This window comes from Ipomoea triloba, chromosome 15, assembly GCF_003576645.1.
Source record: "Ipomoea triloba cultivar NCNSP0323 chromosome 15, ASM357664v1".
Taxonomy (NCBI): Eukaryota; Viridiplantae; Streptophyta; class Magnoliopsida; order Solanales; family Convolvulaceae; genus Ipomoea; species Ipomoea triloba.
The window spans coordinates 981,297-1,001,333 of NC_044930.1; the positions used below are offsets into that span (position 1 = coordinate 981,297).

Here is a 20,037-nt window from a genome sequence, read left to right on the forward strand (position 1 = left end):
TGAATCGGACCACTAATATAATAACTACCGTGTATTTATTTTCATTTGTTAAAAGTCCTTTTTCTTTAATTTGTTAAAAGTTCATTTTTCTTGAAAAGATGGTCAAGTGAGTTGAGTAATTCTCGTATCTAAACGTTACGAGTTTGATTATTATTGTCAACACTCTCTTGGTTGAACTCATCGCACGGGTTCTTTTTAGTGTGATTTACCTCTCTTGTATGATTGCATGTTATTACACATGAACGAGATTTATCTAGTGCACATAATTGGATAGTGATTGTAGATTTCCCTATCATCCCAAAGAAATGTTCATTTTTAATATACTATAGGTTTGTTTGTAGGTAGTATAGTAAAAAATAAACTTTCAAAAAATAAATTAATACACTACAAATGAGTTTTAAATATACTAAAAATGAACTTATAAATCAATGACGGTCCACCTTACAATATGGACCATGAACCACAACCATAATAATAGATAGTATAATGATTGCTTATAAATAAAGTAAGTCAAACAAATTAAATAGGTTTAATTAGAAAATTCATAAATTTCCAGGTAGCTTTCAAAATCTCATAAATTTCAGAGAGTATAGTCAAATACCGAATAGGAAAATACATTGGGAAATAAAAAAAAAATCAAATTTGGACACTAGAAATTTTTTTAATTACTTCTCCCTACAAGCGTACGTAATACAATTTTACATTAACTAAACGTCTAATAATGATTTAGACATGATTTTGTTATTGATCACTAGCAGACACTATTACCATTCAAATTAAACGTGCATGCATGAGTAAAAGAATCATAAGAAAATATGGGTTTATACTTCATAGAATAATATGCATTTACTTTTCTTTTCAATGTATACTAGCTATCTATTTTGATTCAAACAGACAATCAGTATATATTCCACATGTAATAAATATATCTCCTAATGTAACACTACTCCTAAGTCCTAACGAATTTTGTTTTGTTATTTTACATTTGATTATCATATAATGGATAGCTGATAATCAAATATATTTGATCAAGTAATTAATTCGTGTTTTAATTAATATAGTGGAAAAAAAAAATTAATATAGTGGATCGGAATAATCACTACTTTATACTGAATATCTAAATATTTACCCACAAAATCTAAAAATTTATCAATTATATGCATGCTTGAACCTGCAAATTATATCGTGGACCATGGTCCACAATGCATTGTGGACCATGATCATAGTTGATACTGCAGTTGTGTTGAACGGATACTGCAGTTGTATGGAAAAGATACTGTAGTTGTGTTGAAAGGAAACTACAGTTGCACGGAACAGAGGTCATTCATCCGTTCAACACAACTGCAGTATCCGTTCAACACAACTGCAGTATCCGTTCAACACAACTGCAGCATCTGTTCAACACAACTGCAGCATCTGTTCAACACAACTACAATATCTTTTCAACACAACTGGAATATCCGTTCAACACAACTACAGCTCCAAATGGATGACACGACAATTGTTCCGCGCAACTGCAGTTCCCTTTCAACACAACTGCAGTATCCTTTCAACACAACTGCAGTATCAGTTCAACACAACTGTAATATCAACCATGACCCATGGTCCACAATGCATTATAACGACGAGCTTGAACCAAGCTATCTAAGTAGTTATCAACTTAGCTAAAAAATCTCAAAGTTAATTTTTTCAAAACTTATCCAATTCAAAACGAAATCCTCTCCATCTATCTTAAGTCAATTATCCTCTCCTCATAATCCGTATGCAACTCTTACTAGTCCAACCCACGCTTCTATCTCATCACATCCTCTCCTCTATATAAGCAAATTAAACCCAACCCTAGATTTCTCCCCATCACTCTTCCTTACATCTCTTCTTTCTCTCTCTCTCTCTCTCTCTATATATATAGTATATATAACAGAAGAAACAGTACGTACGTAGTGAGATCCTGACAACGTTGTGATGGGGTTGTCGTCCCAAAAGCTTGGGTGGGTTTTTCTGCTTTGTTTTGTGGTTTTCTGCGGCTACAAAAATGGCGTCGTCGAAGCCTCTCACAAGGTTTATATGCATCTGCAATCCCAAAACGCCGTTGATATCAAGAAAGTTCATCGTACCGGTTACCATTTTCAACCCCCACAACATTGGATGAATGGTATATATATATTTATTTGTCTTTAATTTTACCCAATCTTAATTTCCTGTAATTATACTTAATTACCTGCATTCAAGCTCATGATCATTGGCATGTTGTTTTCAATATTGGGGTGATGAGGAAAATCTACAAACACTATATGAGACCTTGTTTTTGAGTAATAGCTTATAATTCATAATACATACGTTAGGTGTATGTATATATGCACATGCATGAAGAGATACCAACGGGGTGGGGCTCGAAAGTCTTCCTTCCTTCCCTGTCGGGGACGGAAAAAATTGTCATCTTACATGTGGATTTTCTAATGTTAAAGATTTTGTGCCATAAAATGTTAAGGATAGATCGAAAACATTGATTGATTTACTACTCCCGTTAATAAACACATAGATCTTGAATTTTAAAGTATTCAAGATCAAGTTTAAACTTGACCAGGCTTATAATAACAATGAAAGTCTTATTAGGGTTTAGTTTGATAATAATTTTAATTTTTTTTGAACTAGTAAATCTGATTACAAATATAATGTTTATCAACTTTTGCCAGTTAGATACAGCAAGAAAAGTCCAAATTTTCTATTTGTTCTGTAGATTATGCAGAAATTAAAGATTGCGTAATCCCTTTTTCGCCCGTCAAAATCGGATCTTTACCGACGAAGACTATTTTATTATTTAAGTTATTTATTTTAGAAAAAATCATTAATTTATGTGTACATATGTTACTACTATTTTATTAATAATTTATTTCATATGACTAATCCTTGTACATTATAATTGCATTAAGAGCCTGCTTACCAACTGTCCTAGACCTCTTGTCCACGAAGTACCAAACGACCTCTAACTATATGTTGTCTTCACATATGGAACATGTATTTGAGACTTTTAATTTATTGTTACAAATCAAAATCTGATTCAATTTATCTATTATATATATTCGGTGTTATGTTTATTATGCCTAGTGCAATTAGATATATTATATTATTGCTAATATCAATATTGGTGTGGAATCATGTATCCATGCATGTGTTTGGTGTATGTATAGATTAATTTATGTAGGGAGTAGCAAATTAATTAGTTAGTTAAATATGGCCGGTATATTATATTATATATATTATATTCAATTCGTCAACTGTTCTGCAAATAATATATATATATATATATATATATATATATATATAAATATAAAAGCCATATTTAATGCATTGGTCAACTATATGTGTTGTATGGTGGCCTAGTTGAAATTTGTAAGCCCCAACCTACTTATAATTGTTCATGAGATTAATTATTCATTAATTATGTGCTGGACCTTGCTAATCTAATTTGTAAGCCCCAACCTACTTCAATTCTCAAGTCACATCTATAGTGACATCTTACCCGACCTTTGAAATAGGCTAGTTTTTCAGCTATGACTAACATATGTTGATTTATTTTATTTCTCTGTACACGCTCTTGGGTGTTGGTTGTGGGTTTCCTCTTGCGTTAATATAAGCATATTAGATAATGATTATATGGTATGTATATATGATCATTGACTAATTATTTTCTTTTGCATGGCTGCTGTGGGGATTGGGAATCCTTGTCAAATGAACGACAGATCCAAATGGTGAGTAATGGTTACTTAATTAATTATTGGATGGATTAAGTTAAAGTACAACGTTAATCATTTTCTAACGGAATTAACCGAATCTTGAAACAGGCCCGATGTATTACAAAGGACTTTACCATCTTTTCTACCAATATAACCCGAAAGGGGCAGTTTGGGGAAACATAGTATGGGCCCATTCAGTGTCCAAAGACATGATCAATTGGAAGCCGTTAAAGCCCGCAATCTACCCGTCAAAGTCGTTTGATCAATTCGGGACGTGGTCGGGCTCGGCCACTATTCTACCCGGTAACAAGCCCGCAATCTTGTACACCGGAATTGTGGACGAGAAACAAACCCAAGTCCAAAACTTGGCTTACCCGAAGGACTACAACGACCCGTATCTTCAAGAATGGGTGAAGCCCGATTTCAACCCGATTGCCATTGGGGATACACCGTGGGTTAACACTTCGGCTTTTCGTGACCCGACCACGGCCTGGTTGGGCCGGGATGGGCATTGGAGAATGTTGGTGGGCTCTAAGAAAAGGAGAAGAGGGTTAGTTTATTTGTATAGGAGCAGAGACTTTGTGGATTGGGTTAAGGCAAAACACCCATTGCATACCGCTCCCCAAACCGGGATGTGGGAGTGCCCGGATTTTTTCCCGGTTCAGGCTCAGGGGAAAACCGGTTTGGACACTTCGGTTATTGGGGAGAATGTTAAGCATGTGTTGAAAGTTAGCCTTGATGAGACAAGGTATGAGTACTACACTGTGGGTACATATTATCCGGATAAGGACCGGTTCATTCCGGATCCCAATTCTGTTGATGGTTGGGCCGGGTTGAGGTATGATTATGGCAATTTCTATGCATCCAAGACTTTCTTTGATCCTAGCAAGAACCGGAGAGTTCTTTGGGGCTGGTCTAATGAATCTGATGTTAGCCCGGATGATAGTGAAATAAAGGGTTGGTCTGGAATTCAGGTACGTTCAGACCCATAAATACGTTTACATTTTTCTATCTCAACTAAAAGCTTGCGTTCTCAAATTGAAGCATGTGATCCATGTCAACTAAAAGTCTAAGCTGATAATTAGATTATACATTTATATTTATATATTATATGCTCAACATTATATACTAAACTTTGTTCTTTGTCCCATGTTTAAACATAGGCTATTCCACGTAAAATATGGCTTCATTCTAATGGAAAACAAGTGATGCAATGGCCAATTGAAGAATTGGAAGCCATTAGAGAGAACAAAGTGGAACTGAACAATCACAAGCTAAACATTGGAGAGAAGATTGAAGTTAAGGGAATCACAGCTGCACAGGTTTAATTTGTTCTTTTTACTTTTCTTGTTTTAATTTTCATATTTGTAACCTAATTGATATCTTATCTTAATATAAATTGAATTGTAGGCTGATGTTGAGGTGACTTTCTCCTTCAAAAGCTTAGACAAGGCGGAGTCATTTGACCCAAGTTGGGCTGACTATGATGCACAGAAACTCTGTCAGGTAAGGGGTTCGACAATCCAAGGTGGTCTTGGACCATTTGGATTGGCAACCTTAGCTTCAACAAACTTGGAAGAGTTCACACCTGTTTCCTTCAGAGTGTTCAAGGACCATGACAAGTACAAAGTGCTCATGTGCTCAGATGCAACATTGTATGGTTATCTCATTATATATCGGTTTTACCTTTTATTATTCGACATGTTACATGCCCCGATCCAACTAATTTGTTTCAAATTACAGGTCGACTTTGAGGAATGAACCAAAAATGTATAAACCCTCATTTGCTGGATTTGTAGATGTAGATCTTACGGTAGAGAAAAAACTGTCACTTAGAAGTCTGGTATGTGACGGATTTAGTCAAATCTTTCATTTTCTCTACTATTTGGTTGTCATATATCACTAATATCGATGCTTAATTGTAATTTTGCAGATTGATCATTCAGTAGTAGAGAGTTTTGGTGAAGGTGGAAAAACATGCATTACATCTAGAGTTTATCCTACATTGGCAATCTATGATAAAGCTCACTTGTTTGCATTCAACAATGGCACAGAGGCAATTACTATAGAGACTTTGAATGCATGGAGCATGGATAATCCTAAAATGAACTAATTTGTTGCAGAAAGGGGGACTTAGATTTAGGCAGTGTGGATTTTATTTGTTATTCTTTTTTTTATTTATAGAAATAGTTTTGTGCTTCGAAAATTTGTATAAATAAGCTAACAGTGCCCTTCTGATCCATAAGAAGAAACACCAGCATTATATTCTATATTTTTACGTTAAACTATTACAAGGTTTTTGTATTATTGTTCTATATATAAATACACAACACATTTGGAAGAAAAGAGTGTTTTTTGCATTTCAAAGTTTCACTTCCACTAGTCATACTACGAATATGGTGGCCCATATATTAGTTAGGGAAGCATGTTCTATGTCTGTAAGTTGAGAGCGAAGTTATACTCCTCCTATTATTCTCAACCAATTGTACTCATTTAAATTAATGAATCACTTTGGTTTCAAAAAAAGTTTCACTTCCATAGTACCTACCTACCTAGATTGCCAGCAAATTTGCTTTTAATTTATGTGATTGCCTATATCCCCAACAATTTTAAATTCCACCATAATACCTAAATTCTTCAAATTTCACTTATGTAACTTACCTAGATTGACCACAATCTTCAACTTTCATTTCTGTACTACTTATAATGCCAACAATTTTGTTTTGGAGGTTCTATTTCCTCCATTTCCATATTTACCTAGATAGATTGCCAGCAATCTTCAAATTCTCATTTATATATTGCCAACAATCTCAAATTTCCTTCTTACTAGCAATCTTCAAATTACATTTACTACCAACAAACAATATCAAAGTTCTATTCCCTCCCTCTCACCAAAAAAAAAATATCAAAGTCCTATTTTCCTCTATTTTTGTACTCAGTTGAATACCTTTGCCTTTCTAGTAAGGCGTGTTCATCTCTATGGTGAGTAGTGGTCGTAGGGTGTCTTGTGGCCCCACTATACCCGTTATGCACGGGACCCCTGAAACAAGATGTTCTTAGGATGGGCTTTAGACAGAAACAACATGGGGTACAAGAGGATAATTTAGTAGACTTGGGTGTTCATTAGGGCGTGCAAGGAAACGTGTGTTCGTCATTGAGAACTACGTGAATCAATGTCTTTTACGACATGTTCATAAGTGGCTCGGGCTATTGAGAACTATGTTAATTAGCGTCTTTTATGACCTGTTCATAAGTGCTCGGGGCTGTCTGACATAGGCTTCCCATATATTACCAGCAATCTTGTAATTTCATTTATGCGCTACCTAAATTGCAAACAATTCCAAATTCCATTTCAAGTATGCAAATCCTGGTATTATTTCTTCCATAACCACATGTTTAGAGGCCTACATATTGCATTGGTGAAACTTTAACCATTTTAGTTCTATTACTTGTGAGGGTTAAGTAGAAATATGATGGTGTGACCTAATCAAAGAAAAGATTAGTCTAATAAACCAAAATATGACATTAAACAAAGACAGTAAAAATTAGTTGTAATATGACATACTACTACCAAAAGTTGGTAAAACAGACAACCATAAGCGCTTCTTGGCTACAAAATGTTTAAACACTCGAAATATAGAGCAAAAGCAAAACAAAAACGCCTGGACTTGATGGTTCCAAACATGGTGGTGAGTACGAACACAAGTATAACCAAGGAATCACAGCCTCCTTCCCCTTCTTCCGCCCTTTCTACGGGTGCTATCGGTGGGAATTGGAGTAACATCCTCTGCCAAAGACAAGTACCATCGGTTAGTCGTGTAATGCTACATTGCTACCACGGTTAAGTGAAAAACGTTATTTAGAAAACAATGCAGTGCGGAATGTGTTAGTAAAAAGGGTAGAAACGGGAAGATTAATGTGAAGTGAGCATTGGTGCAATTTTTTTTTTTTACCTATACGGCCAATCTTCATGCCTGACCGAGCAAGGGCTCTGAGAGCAGACTGAGCACCTGGACCGGGAGTCTTGGTCTTGTTTCCACCTGTAGCCCGAAGCTTAATGTGAAGAGCTGTAATCCCGAGCTCCTGCAATATTATCAACTGCTAAGTCAGTCTCCAAAGCAGACATAAAAAGCTACAAGGATGAAATCTTATAAGAAAAAAATAATATAATAAATTCATAAATCAATCCTTTCACTGTCTTCACTGTTATATCACGACTTCAAACAATGTTTACCAGACCTTAACATACATAATAACTGTTTAAACTGAAAGGCTAGAAAGACACAGTTACGTGAATAGAGCCTATAGTTCAACATGTTAAAAAAGGAACAAATGGCTACCTTGCATCGTTGAGACACATCTTGTGCTGCAAGCATAGCTGCATACGGAGAAGATTCATCTCTGTCAGCCTTGACCTTCATTCCACCTGCAGTCAAGGATCAAAAGCGATTCAGCCTTTATCCCATATCATTACCAACGAAATTATTTTAAGGATAGAAGAGTATATTAGACAATTAAGATGAGGAATGGATTATAAGTTTAGTTTTAAAAGCCTAAGAGTAACTTGTGCGAGAATCATATCTATAAGGTTAGTTTTAGAATGCAAAAAGGGGTGTTGGCAAAATTGACTAAATCAAATCAAAGAACCATAAATGGCACAATAACTGTAGTAAAGAAATGAGCAAAAGATGTTCCCAACATACCAGTGATGCGAACCAGTGTTTCCCGGCCAGACAAATCAGTAACATGCTGGATTGAAAAACAAGAAAACACTTGCATGTAAGCTCAAAGTTCAAGCATAATTGGCTTTACTGCTTCTAATTTTTATTCTTGTAAAAATTATAACAAACAACTATCAAAATTAGGAGCACAAAACAGAACAATACTTACAATGAATGTGTCATTGAATGATGCAAAAATGTGGGCAACACCAAACACCAATTCCCCTTCCCTAATGGCAGGTCCAAGGGTCACATTCTCCTCCTTGGGCTCTCTGGTCTTTCTCCTTGACTACAAGAAGAAAGGGACACAGTCACTACACATCCCTAGACTTAATCGTAAAGTAGAATTATACTTCACATGAACATCAACCATGAATTTTGAAGTCTCAATTACTACAAACAATATATAACTTTCAAATAAATCAGCTCAAAAGATCCGCATTAAACTACAGTTGCCAACTACAAAAGCTCGAGGTAACACGAAATTTGAGAAGAGTATAAAACCATAAATGGCTTGATAAAACCACATTGCCCTTTAATAATTAAGCCAATATCCTTCAAACAAATTCCTATTAATCGGAAATAAAGAACATATATCACATTCAACTTACATATCACTGATAAAGTTAAAATTTTTAAGAGAAATTTCTATGAATCTCATAATAAAATAGAATTATGATTCACACGAATACCAACCATCAATTGTGAAGTCTCAATTACTAGAAACAATATCAAACTTTCAAATAAATCAGCTAAAAAAATCCCCATTAAACTATGTTGCCAACTACATAAGCTCCGAGGCAAAACATTCGAGACGACAAGCATAAAACCGCATTGCCCTTTACTAAATTAGCCGATATCCGTTAAACAAATTCCTATTAATCGGTGATACAGAACATATATCTCATTCAACTTACATATCACTGATAAAGTTCGAATTTTTAAGAGAAATTGCTATGAATCTCGCAATATGGATAATAGATCACAGTAGAACATTGCACGGGCATGTTGAAGATGTAAAGCAGAGTGATTACCATGGCTTCGGGTGGGTGGAAGAGAGCTGTAGAAGCTAAGCTGCTGTTGAGGCTTGAAGAACCCTAGCGATGTAAGCAGAAAAGAAGTGTCTTCTTTATTGCCTCGTTTATATAGCTAGGTTTATGAACGATGGGATATATCGAAAATACCCCTGGACTTCTGTGCCAATGGGTTATGGGCCCAATGATTAAAATCAAAATCTCAAAGCTTAGATATAAATGATTAGCCCATTTACTTTATTTTCTTTTTATTCATAAGGATGAAAATTCCATAAATTAAAATCAGAATGTCTATATTGTTTTCACGGACCATTTAATTAGGGATACTAACGGGATGGGGTGAGCTAGGGTGTATACTCTTAATTCTCGTCCTCAAAATCTCGTATTTAAATAGTGTTTTGACTTTTGAGTAATGAAATGATATGATAAATGAAAGATAAAACTTTGAAATTACAATATAAAAAGAAAATTTTTATTTTAATGGTAACTCATGCCTAAAAGGCATTAAATAAAGTAAATCACTGCATAAGTCATTTTCAACCTTTGTTTGTACACTTTTATCCTTATTCTTTAACGATGGAGTGATATTGCAACCATGGAATCGTTCTCCACTTCCTTCGACGTAAGGCACATAAGGAACAATTCAACCCTCAGCAATTTTGGTCATCCTTTGTTTCAAGGCCGATTTTTTGGGGGTTTTTTCGTGCTTACCTCCATGAGAGCGTGCATGTGAAAAATGCGGTGGAATCTCAACCATAGATCAGCTCGTCTTTATAAAAAAAATCGTCATTTACGATCAATAACAATGTGCTCTGGAAGACATAACAATATCCACTAGAAGACAAAAATGTGCAGTGTAAGGCACAAAAATATGCAACAACTATTGAAAAGACTAAATTGTTCCATCTCGACCGGAAATTGAAAATAGTCCACATCTCCGCGGGGGGAGATATTCACGTCCCCGACTGGAAATTAATACATTCCTCGTTCAGGTCCATGTTCTTCAAAAGTTTTTTCTATTCCGGTTTCTAAGTGGGAATTAGAGATTCCGTCGAGAACGGGACAAATTGTCATCCCTACATTTGATCTATCTGGTTGGGAAGTAAGATTTATTATATGTCATCAATTCTTATATATGAATAACTATCTTTATAAGAAAATCAATTGCTCTATTATGCTCGCAACAAACATAACTTAGCACTATATAATAGAGCAACCTATGATTCACTATATGCCTATATCATACAAAACATTTGAAAATAGAAACTAAGAAAAAAAATACAAGGAAAAACAATGTTACAAATGTAGAATTCCATCTCCAAAAACCATCATCTTCATCCTCATATGGATCATCACCCCAATCCAAACCTCCATTGTTACAATCATTCCTTCCTTTCCCAAACCTCCTCCCATTTTCAGCCAACCCAATATGCTCCAAAATGTGCGGAAAAACCTTCTTATCAGCCTCTTCTCCAATCAAGAGATCAGAATGCCCAAACCCCTCAACAACCACCCGTCCATGCCTAAACTCCGGCCGGTGCATCTTCATATACTTATTAGCAAGAAACGAGGTTTCCGGTGTCACGAGAAGGCTCCGGCCGCCGGAGATGTAAAGGGTATGCAGCGCCATTCTTTCCGGGTGGATTAAGTAGGAGTTGTTCCCTTGGGCGTCTACTATGTGGCCGGATTTGCAGATCTTTCTGAGGTGAGGAAAGGCCGCCATGGGAAGGGAGGGCAAGCTCACTTTGTTTAGCCAGGAGTGCATGGTTTGGGTGACGTTGTCGTGCCAGAATGCGTTGCCGAAGATGCCGGAGAAGACCTCGCATTCGTCGCAGGTGCATCTCTCGTAGCGTGGCAGGAATCTTGCTAGTGATTTGAGGAGAGTTTGTCTTGTGTTGAGGTTTGAGGATTGGAACATGGGTAAGGTCTTGTTGTTGCCTAGAATCGCCATGGATATCTGCACGAGCATAAACAATTGCCTTGATTTTAGCTGACAAAGAATTATAAGGACATTTATGGCTTGTGACCTAAGCTGACAAAGGATTATAAAGGATGACCCTAATGAACAAAGAATCACAAGGGATAAATTAGCCTAATTGTGACTTAATGGCAAAGAACCAGACAATACGTATATTGTGGACCCTAATCCAACATACAAAATTTGAAGTAGGGTACAAAATTCATGTTCATCATGCAAATAATTATATATCTGAGGGTACATAATACACAGCATTCACGTTTATAATGCACAAAATTCATGTTCATAATGTACATAATTAATGTTCATAATGTACAAAATTCATGGTCATAATGTGTATGTGTATTATGTTAAGTGTTTATGTGTTTTCAGCTATATAATTATGTGCATTATGGAAATCAATTATGTACTATATTAAGTCAAATTCTGTATATTAGACTTGGATCCACGATATAACTTGTAAACCAGCCTAGGTTACTCTTAGGCATTAGCTGACTTGTTCAAACCAAGAAAGTCAATTAAGTCCAAATCAATAGCTTGACTAAATTAACTAGCTTGCCTCCGAAAATTATCCATTTGTGATCAAAAGAGAGCTTACAGGGATGAGAGGAAGCCACATTTTGACAAGTGAAGATGTGGTTATCTTGAAGAACATGGAAGAATTGGTGCAAGAGAGGGAAGCTATTTGCTTGGCAGAAACATGGCCTCCCATTACTGCAATATGAAAGGCTAGGCCTCCAATACAATGTGCTACAACATGTATCTTCATTGATGCCCCATGCACCTCCAAGATTGTATCAATCACTGCAAAAATGGCTTCTGTGAATTCATATATTCACCAATGATTAATAAACTTGAAAAAGCAAGTGCAAGTTATATCTATACATACCAGAAGGTATGTCAAATCTGCCAATGTCTTCAATGGAGAAGCTGTTTGAAGAGTTTAAAGGGTGCACTCTTGATTGCAGAAGCCACACTTCATGCCCTTCTTGAAGCAAAGTTCTTATAAGATCATTTGGTTCAGTTGGTAACCAGAAACTTTCTGTGGAGTAGCCATTGATTAGGAGGACTGGATACAGTTTTCTCCCTTCTTCAAGCCCCCACTCACTTTGACAACACTTCCACTGTCTGCAACTGATGATAAATCCATCTTCTGCATCATACAAATGAGTTAAAATTGTTCCAATCTAACGACAATCCAACCAAGTTGGTCAGACTGTTAGTTTGGTAAGCACGAGGTTCTAATTCCAGTGAGAGCGGCCTGTTGGCCTTTCTGGTTTGAACCAGTCAGATATGGATAACCTAGGCTGGTTTAACTCCTTGTGGTCATTTGCTGGCTACAGTCATAAGGTGAGGTTTACCTAGTGGACACTCTCGGGTAATGATTTTGTGTTTATGAGTTTACCTGTTTTAATCTTGTGGAGGGTACTTGTAGGGTACTGCCTTTCAGGCAGTTCTGATGCTGCCAAGATGTTTCGATTTCGTCGTGGAATTTGCAGGATGTATGTTCTTAGCATAGATTGCAAGAAAGCAGATAAGAACATCAGTCTGCTGTTACCCTTCACAGAAATGGCAGCCTTTAGGAATCCCATGAAGGAAATATGCAGCTTTCCTTTAAGAGCCATCATTTCTTGATTTTCTTCCATGGAAGCACTGTCTGAAATCTTTCTGAATGTTACATGCATGGTGGTGGACTCTTTCCATGCATACAATCCCAGCATGTAAGGATTCATTACTTTCTTTCCTTCAAGAACATACCTGCAGGATAAAGGGGCTTTGATAAAATAAGAGAGAAAATATGAGTTTATAAGGCTATGGTTAGACTAGTTAATTGGTTGGATTCAATCTTTTAGTGTGATTTGACTCATATGCATTATAGCCTAGTTGAGTGACCCTAGCCCGATCTTAAATTATAACAGAATCTAACCTTGAACCAGAAGAAGCTCCAAGGAGAAGGTGATAATGCATGTACTGAGTGTATGGAGTTTTTGGATCAGTTCCACATAAATCCACTTCTCCATGTATTACATACATTCTGTCCATTTCAACAGTTCTGAATTCTAGGTATCCCCCGGCTTTTCCTCGCGAAAAACTATGATGTTTTGAGCCAGCAGCACAATCTTTGTAGCTCCCACAACCTATTCTCAGTTTAAGAAATGCAGAACAAGGCATACCTGCAATTTGACCTGTCATGGTTTCCTTAATGTCCACAGAGGATGTCTCACTCTCAGCAGAGTGTCCATAGTTTGAGTCTGGTTTAGTGACCCAAAACTGATCAGACAATTCAGGTTCTTTCTCAGATTGGTACCCGAGAGCATCCCGAACTAAGTCCTTGCTCACAAGTTCCGCGATTGTGGCAATGGTGAGGCATGGATTCACACCAACAGAGCAAGGAATTAAGGATGCATCGCAGACATAAAGGCCGTGATGCACAGTTTTTGCAGATTTGGCGTCGAAAACTTGACCATTGCGGTTGCAGACACCACCTGAGGCATCTGGTGCAGCGTTGCAGCCTCCTAAAAGGTGCACTGATGTGCTCCTGAACCTTGACATGAACAGACACCCGCCTAGTTTCTTTGCGATCTTGTGTAGAGCTTCGATCTTTCGGGGTAGTAGAGGGTCCCGGGGAGATCTGAAACAGATGGATTCTGTCTCTTTCTTGAAAGTGATTTCCCCATCACTCTCATCACACCCCATCACATTCAGAGCCATTTCCTGGCCTTCCTTTAGTCTAAAAAAACGTTGTAACTTGTCTTTGATGCAGTAAAGGAACCAGTCTCGAGATGGCCATATATACGTCGTGATTCCTTTGAACAGCCCGCTTGGATAAGCAGATGGCACAACGGCACTCTGCAAGAAACATTATGAGCCCGTTTACTAACTGGAGAATTTGAGAATAGAAAACAGATACGGAGTAAATTTTAGGCTTTTAGCTATGCTATAATTAACCTGTATAGTGAACCCCAAAGAAGAAATGTATGATGAAGAAATGGATGGCCCTGGGCGATCTTTAAAAGGTACACTCGAAAAGTTCTTGCTGCTCAAGCCACGAGCATTTAAAGGCGCTGAGCTTCCAGCCAGGAAAGCCACATTGTTGCCATTGCAACTCAGCCCTGATCCGAGCCTCTCTGAGAACTTCAAGCCTCGCGCTTGGGACCTGAAAAGTATCTTCGTCGTGCCAAAAACTCCAGCTATAGAATGACAGAAAAAGTGCAAAATAAGCAAAATTATGGTCAGTTTATGTGCATTGGTGTTGTGTTCTCAGAAAGCGTCGTATACCTGAAAGTATAATGAAATCGGATGTTATGTAGTTGTAATCATCTAGGAAGACAAGCCACCTTCTTTTCCTTGTTGTGTCAGTCATATGTTGTCTGCAAATGTCATCTTGGTTTCTCACAATAAACTGAACTTCAGATTCTGTTTTTATAGTACATCCTGCCTGCAATTCATCTGTCATCATTCTTGAACACCTCTAAAACATTTACCTAGTAGTCTAGTACCAACTAAGCAAACCATACTGACAGTAGGTTGAGGAAGTAATTATGAACAGATATTGCATTGTAACAGAGTCAGTAGTACTCACAAAAAAAAAGAAAAAAAGAAAAAAAGAAAAAAACAAACCATACCTGGACAGCAGAGACCAGATAAGTCTTATCAGTGGAATTCTTGGCACCAAATGGACACCCCGCGAGACAATTCCCACAGGCGAGGCAGGTGCCCATTTGGCGAGGCGTTTTTGAGGGAAGGTGATGATCTTCCATGTCAAAGTTCACGCTAAGTTTCAACGGAGGAGCGTCAGCACTACTGTCAAGGCACTCGCGGAGCACTTGATCCATGACTTTCGCGGTCTGAAACTTGGCGGGGATTGTCTGTATCCTTAGTATGGCTGCAGCAGACGCTTGACAGAACTCCCAATCGGTCTCCCACTCCTTAGGCCATTTCGGGTTTCTTCGTGTGCTTGCAGGGGTTGGAAGCATCACTCCTGCATTCACAAGTGACCCTCCACCTAGTCCACAGGCCACTGCTGCCAGACAGTCCTGTTCTTGATGAATCTGACACATTCATAGTCCAGTTTAAGGATGTCTGAATTGAAGCATGTGTTCCATCTCAACTAAAAACCTAAGCTGATAGTTAGATTACACATCTGAAACCTAGGAAACTATACAGAGGGATTGAGAAAGATTAACCTGAAATAAAGCATCTTTTGGGCCAATCTTGACCCCTCCTTTCTCCACCCTGACAGATGAAAGTATCTTCCAACTATCCCTGGGAAAGTCCTGAGCTTCCCATCTTCTTCCTTTCTCAAGCAGACACACTTTGAAACCCGCCATCGAAAGCCGAAATGCAGCAACAGAACCTCCATATCCAGAACCAACAACCACAGCATCATAGCCCTCCATTCTTCCACAACTTGTGATTGATTGTGATTAAACAATACACTGTTATAACAATGATCCACTTAAAACCTGACAAACAAACAATGTTGTCTTTAACAACAGCCGAATGATTTCAGAACATTAGATAATAATGTTGTCTGACACCAGCCGAATGATTTCACAAGATTAGATGACAGCAGATTAGCAGATCATAGCATCTTCCTTGTTATGCTCTCCTTTCACAAAGAACAGTATGGTGTAAACAGGCAAATTATACAATTCTTGATTGTCATCAATAGCAAAAGACAAGAACAAAACAACAACAAGAACAACAACAAATGAAACTTTGGTTGCATGCAATCTGCAAATTAAATAACCCAAGATTTTTGAGTTACCCGGAGAACCCGCGACCACTATTAGATGGTCTGTACTAGGTAAACCTTACCTTGCGACTCTAACAAATTAATATACCAAGATTTGCATACACTAAGAATGGTCATATGTTAAAACAAGACATCCCAGAAAACTCAGAAGAACTATATATGCTAAACCAGAACTTGCTAAAATCAATTCAATTGTAACTTTTAATATCATGTTGTAGATGATGGCTGGCTGTTGGTTGTTCCTGTCTCCGTTGACACATTCATAAGCATTATTAAATCCTCATTCATATATTTACGTTGAACATATGTAAATGCTCAAACGTTGCACGGTCAACAAATGGACATGTGATGACTAGCTGCGCTGAAATGTTTGAAAAAATTATTGTTTTTGTTATTAAATTATAGAGAAGTATAAATGTAAGGAAAATTTCAACAATGAAGGGTATTTTATTTGATTGATTGATAGAAATTTCGGAGTAGTATATAATTAAGGTTATGAATTTTTGTTATTAACATGGGAACAATTCAAAACTAAAATGGGAACAAATAAAAGACAAAAAAAATTCAAAGAAAATTTCATTTGGCAAATTTGTTTCTTATCAGTTTTTTTTTTTTCCGCGGTCAAACAGTTGCTTGTCTGTGTTAAAAAAAGACTTGGTCGACGGCTTCTCCAGCAAACGCGAAGGCAACCAACTGGTCACCTTCTCGTTCGCGGGAGAAGAAGTCGGCGACCAACTCTTTTTTTTTTTTTTTTTTAACTATGATTCTGTGTCGATTTGATTTTTATATTTATTAATATCATGTTGGTCTTTCATCTTTGTTCGAGGGCATAAGCTAAAACTTTCAGGATAGATTTTAAGGAAATAATAATTCGATATTGATAATTCAGAGTTTTCACTTATATTTAAATTTGTGTTGAGTATTATTTTCGTTACTCAGATTTATTTCAAATTCGATTGTTCATAACCTGAAGTTGATCTATTAAAATTCAAGAGGGGTTATCAGAGCTAATTTTGGTTTAGTCACTTGTAATAACCATCAGATTATTTAAATAAGATTTTGTCATTTTCCATTCCATATAGGACAATTCTATCATCATCGTATTACCAATACCCCATGAAAAAACTTTTTATTATTCAATTTGAATTGACATTATTAATTCATAATATAATCAATTAATATTCTACTATAAAATAGCCACACACATTGAAAAACAAAATAGAGTCAATAATTCTTGCCTGGGTAAAACGTCGTCATTTTTTGCGGCATTAGCAAGCCTAAAATAAATTGCCATGAATCCCTTTACCTTGGGAAATTTAAACAATCGCCTATAATTATTACTTTCCCTTTTGTTTTTATAATTCTTATAAGTTACATCGAGAAGGAATAATAAGACAGTAATTTTACTAGTGCAAAATAGTATTTTTAAAATCCAAATATCATTTTCCTATTATAAAATCCGGTTGTTATATAGGGTCACAAAATGAGGTGTTTCAGTAAGTAAGAGAAATGACTACCGTAAGTCGTAACAGAGCTCTGAAACTGATATTACAATTCATTTAAAAAGATACTTGTCTCACATTTGTTTTTATATTATCGAATGAAATTGCAATTATATCGAAAGGGAACTGTAATTGTGTTGAAAGGGACTACAGTGTATATAAACTGATTATATTGAAACGATGTTGTAGTTGTGTTAAAAGGAAACTGTATAACAGATTCACATATCGAATGAAACTGCAATTATATCGAAAAGGAACTGCAGTTATGTTAAAAGGGAACTGCAGTTGTGTTGAAAGACAATTATATCGAAAAGGAACTACAGTTGTTGAAAAAAATTGCAGTTGTGTTGAAAATGAAAGGCAGTTGTGTTGAAAGGGAACTGCAACTGCAATTGTGTTGAAAGAAAACTGTCGTTTCAACCGTTTGTTTTCTTTAATCAAAACGAATTCGTTTTGATGCATGATCCACGGTAAAGTTTGCGTATAAAATTCTCATGGGCCCACTAACCCCTCGCGACGTGGGCCCTAGGCCACATCATGTCATCATCTCAATCCGCCTCTTGTTTATCTATACGTTTTGTCTCAGGAAGCAATAGAACTCACGAGAAGTGTCAGCCGTCGATCGCATGCGGGCCCCACTCAATCCAGCGGTAACCAACGTACACACGTGCAGGCCATGCGTACAAGGCGTGGGGGCCACGGAGACTGGGTGCTCTAAAACGGGGGTGCATAGCGTAATTCGGTGCTTACTCGCTGTACACAATTAATTCTGTGGGTACAAGTCTAGTTCTTCCCGGATTCTCAGTTTCACTGAATGGAGCAAAACGCCGTCGTAAACTTCCGGCACGGCCACGGGCGATCGACCTCGACGGATCGGTTTCTCGGCGTGTTTTCGCCGCCGAAGGCTGATTCCGCTATCGGCGGCGGAGGGGAATCGGATGCATCCTTGGTTGGGGGCGGCGATGAGCTGAACGAAGACGATGTGCTTTGGACTGGACGAGACTTCACGGAGCCTCAACGTCGATCCAATTCAGGCTCTCTGAGCACTCCTCGGCAGGCGTTTAAGAAGCCGGAGAATTTCGGAATCCTCGCCGCATTGCCGGAGCAGCAGCGGAAAGGAGGGCGTCCGGTTATCTATCAAAAGCACGCTACGACGTCGTTTTCGCGGGATATCCCTTCAATTCCCAAGCCGGCGGTGGATAGGGAGCAGAGCTATGGCTACAATCGAAACTTCTCGCAATCAATGCCGGCTACGAAGTTCCAGCACTCGACTCCGATGAAAGTGCCGATGATGCCGAAGAAGGCGCCGAGGAACGGCGAGCTTGCTGACGTGGACATCGACGACGACGCCGATGATGAAATGCTGCCGCCGCATGAGATCGTGGCGCGAGGATCGGCTAGGTCTCCCAAGACCACTTTCTCAGTACTGGAAGGAGCCGGCAGAACCCTCAAGGGGAGGGATCTTCGTCAGGTTCGCAATGCGGTTTTTCGTCAAACAGGTTTCATCGACTGAGAACAATTGAGACTCAACTCAACTCAAATTTTAGTCAAAGTCAGTGATTTTGCTCTTCCTTTTGACTGAGAAGTGAACAAATTTTTTTCCAGATAGCTTTCAGTCATGAAGTCGATTCCCCCAATTATAGTCATATATAGTATATGGAAATTTCATTTTTGTCTGTGTTTATGATACTTTGTTTGATTTCTTGAAGATATTATGTTGAAAATTTTGGTAAAACAGGAGAATTACAGACAGCTCACAGCTGTGTTAGATTCAATTAAAAGAAACTGTGCATATTTGGTGCAGTTATAGCCTCTCTTCTTCATTTACTGCTATGAGATCAATTCATTTACTGCATATTTGAATTGATCTTTTTCTTGCTATCTGCTATTTGTGAACTATGCAGTACTAATGTTTTGTACTTGTTGTATGTTATTTTGGTTGTGGGGGTGATGCATTTGCATCAAAGCATTCAACTTTAGCTTAAGTTGAATGTGCCAATGTACACTTCAACCTTTCTAGTGAAGTTCAAAGAATAGGCTATGTTCTTTGTGGGACAACTGTGGAACTGTCTTTTGGCCTTCTTTGTTTTTTTATTAACCTTCTTGGGTTGAGCTCAATACACCTTAGTTTGTGCTCAATACATCTTAGTTTGTGCCAAATAGCAATTATTGACCTTCTTAGTTTGAGCTCAATACACCTTAATTGTGCCATATAACAGCTTTTGGTCTTCTTAGTTTCAACCGGTTGAATAGCAACTATTATTCTTCTTAGTTTCAACTGGCTAGATAGCAACTATTGGTCTTCTTAG

General features: G+C 37.5%; 4 protein-coding genes across 4 annotated transcripts; 2 read left to right on the plus strand and 2 right to left on the minus strand.

Moving 5' to 3' along the window:
* The first annotated feature begins 1,898 nt into the window (after positions 1-1,898).
* Positions 1,899-6,080, plus strand: LOC116007356 (beta-fructofuranosidase, insoluble isoenzyme 1-like). The gene is made up of 7 exons (XM_031248018.1): positions 1,899-2,152; positions 3,741-3,749; positions 3,843-4,708; positions 4,898-5,056; positions 5,145-5,389; positions 5,478-5,577; positions 5,668-6,080. The coding sequence occupies exons 1-7, from the start codon at positions 1,963-1,965 to the stop codon at positions 5,845-5,847; spliced, it is 1,749 nt and encodes a 582-aa protein (XP_031103878.1). The 5' UTR covers positions 1,899-1,962; the 3' UTR covers positions 5,848-6,080.
* Positions 6,081-7,233: 1,153 nt separating this feature from the next.
* Positions 7,234-9,583, minus strand: LOC116006230 (40S ribosomal protein S14). The gene is made up of 6 exons (XM_031246527.1): positions 9,490-9,583; positions 8,625-8,744; positions 8,438-8,483; positions 8,075-8,160; positions 7,688-7,817; positions 7,234-7,521 (listed from the first exon to the last, which is right to left on the minus strand). The coding sequence occupies exons 1-6, from the start codon at positions 9,490-9,492 to the stop codon at positions 7,454-7,456; spliced, it is 453 nt and encodes a 150-aa protein (XP_031102387.1). The 5' UTR covers positions 9,493-9,583; the 3' UTR covers positions 7,234-7,453.
* A 1,133-nt stretch (positions 9,584-10,716) lies between these two features.
* LOC116006754 lies at positions 10,717-15,867 on the minus strand. The gene is made up of 10 exons (XM_031247242.1): positions 15,655-15,867; positions 15,094-15,519; positions 14,747-14,906; positions 14,417-14,658; positions 13,395-14,317; positions 12,873-13,225; positions 12,357-12,620; positions 12,066-12,271; positions 10,816-11,446; positions 10,717-10,724 (listed from the first exon to the last, which is right to left on the minus strand). Exons 1-10 carry the CDS (start codon positions 15,865-15,867, stop codon positions 10,717-10,719), a joined length of 3,426 nt encoding a protein of 1,141 aa, XP_031103102.1.
* Positions 15,868-18,404: 2,537 nt separating this feature from the next.
* Positions 18,405-19,531, plus strand: LOC116007064. The gene has a single exon (XM_031247646.1). The coding sequence runs from the start codon at positions 18,543-18,545 to the stop codon at positions 19,239-19,241; it is 699 nt and encodes a 232-aa protein (XP_031103506.1). The 5' UTR covers positions 18,405-18,542; the 3' UTR covers positions 19,242-19,531.
* The last annotated feature ends 506 nt before the right edge of the window (positions 19,532-20,037 follow it).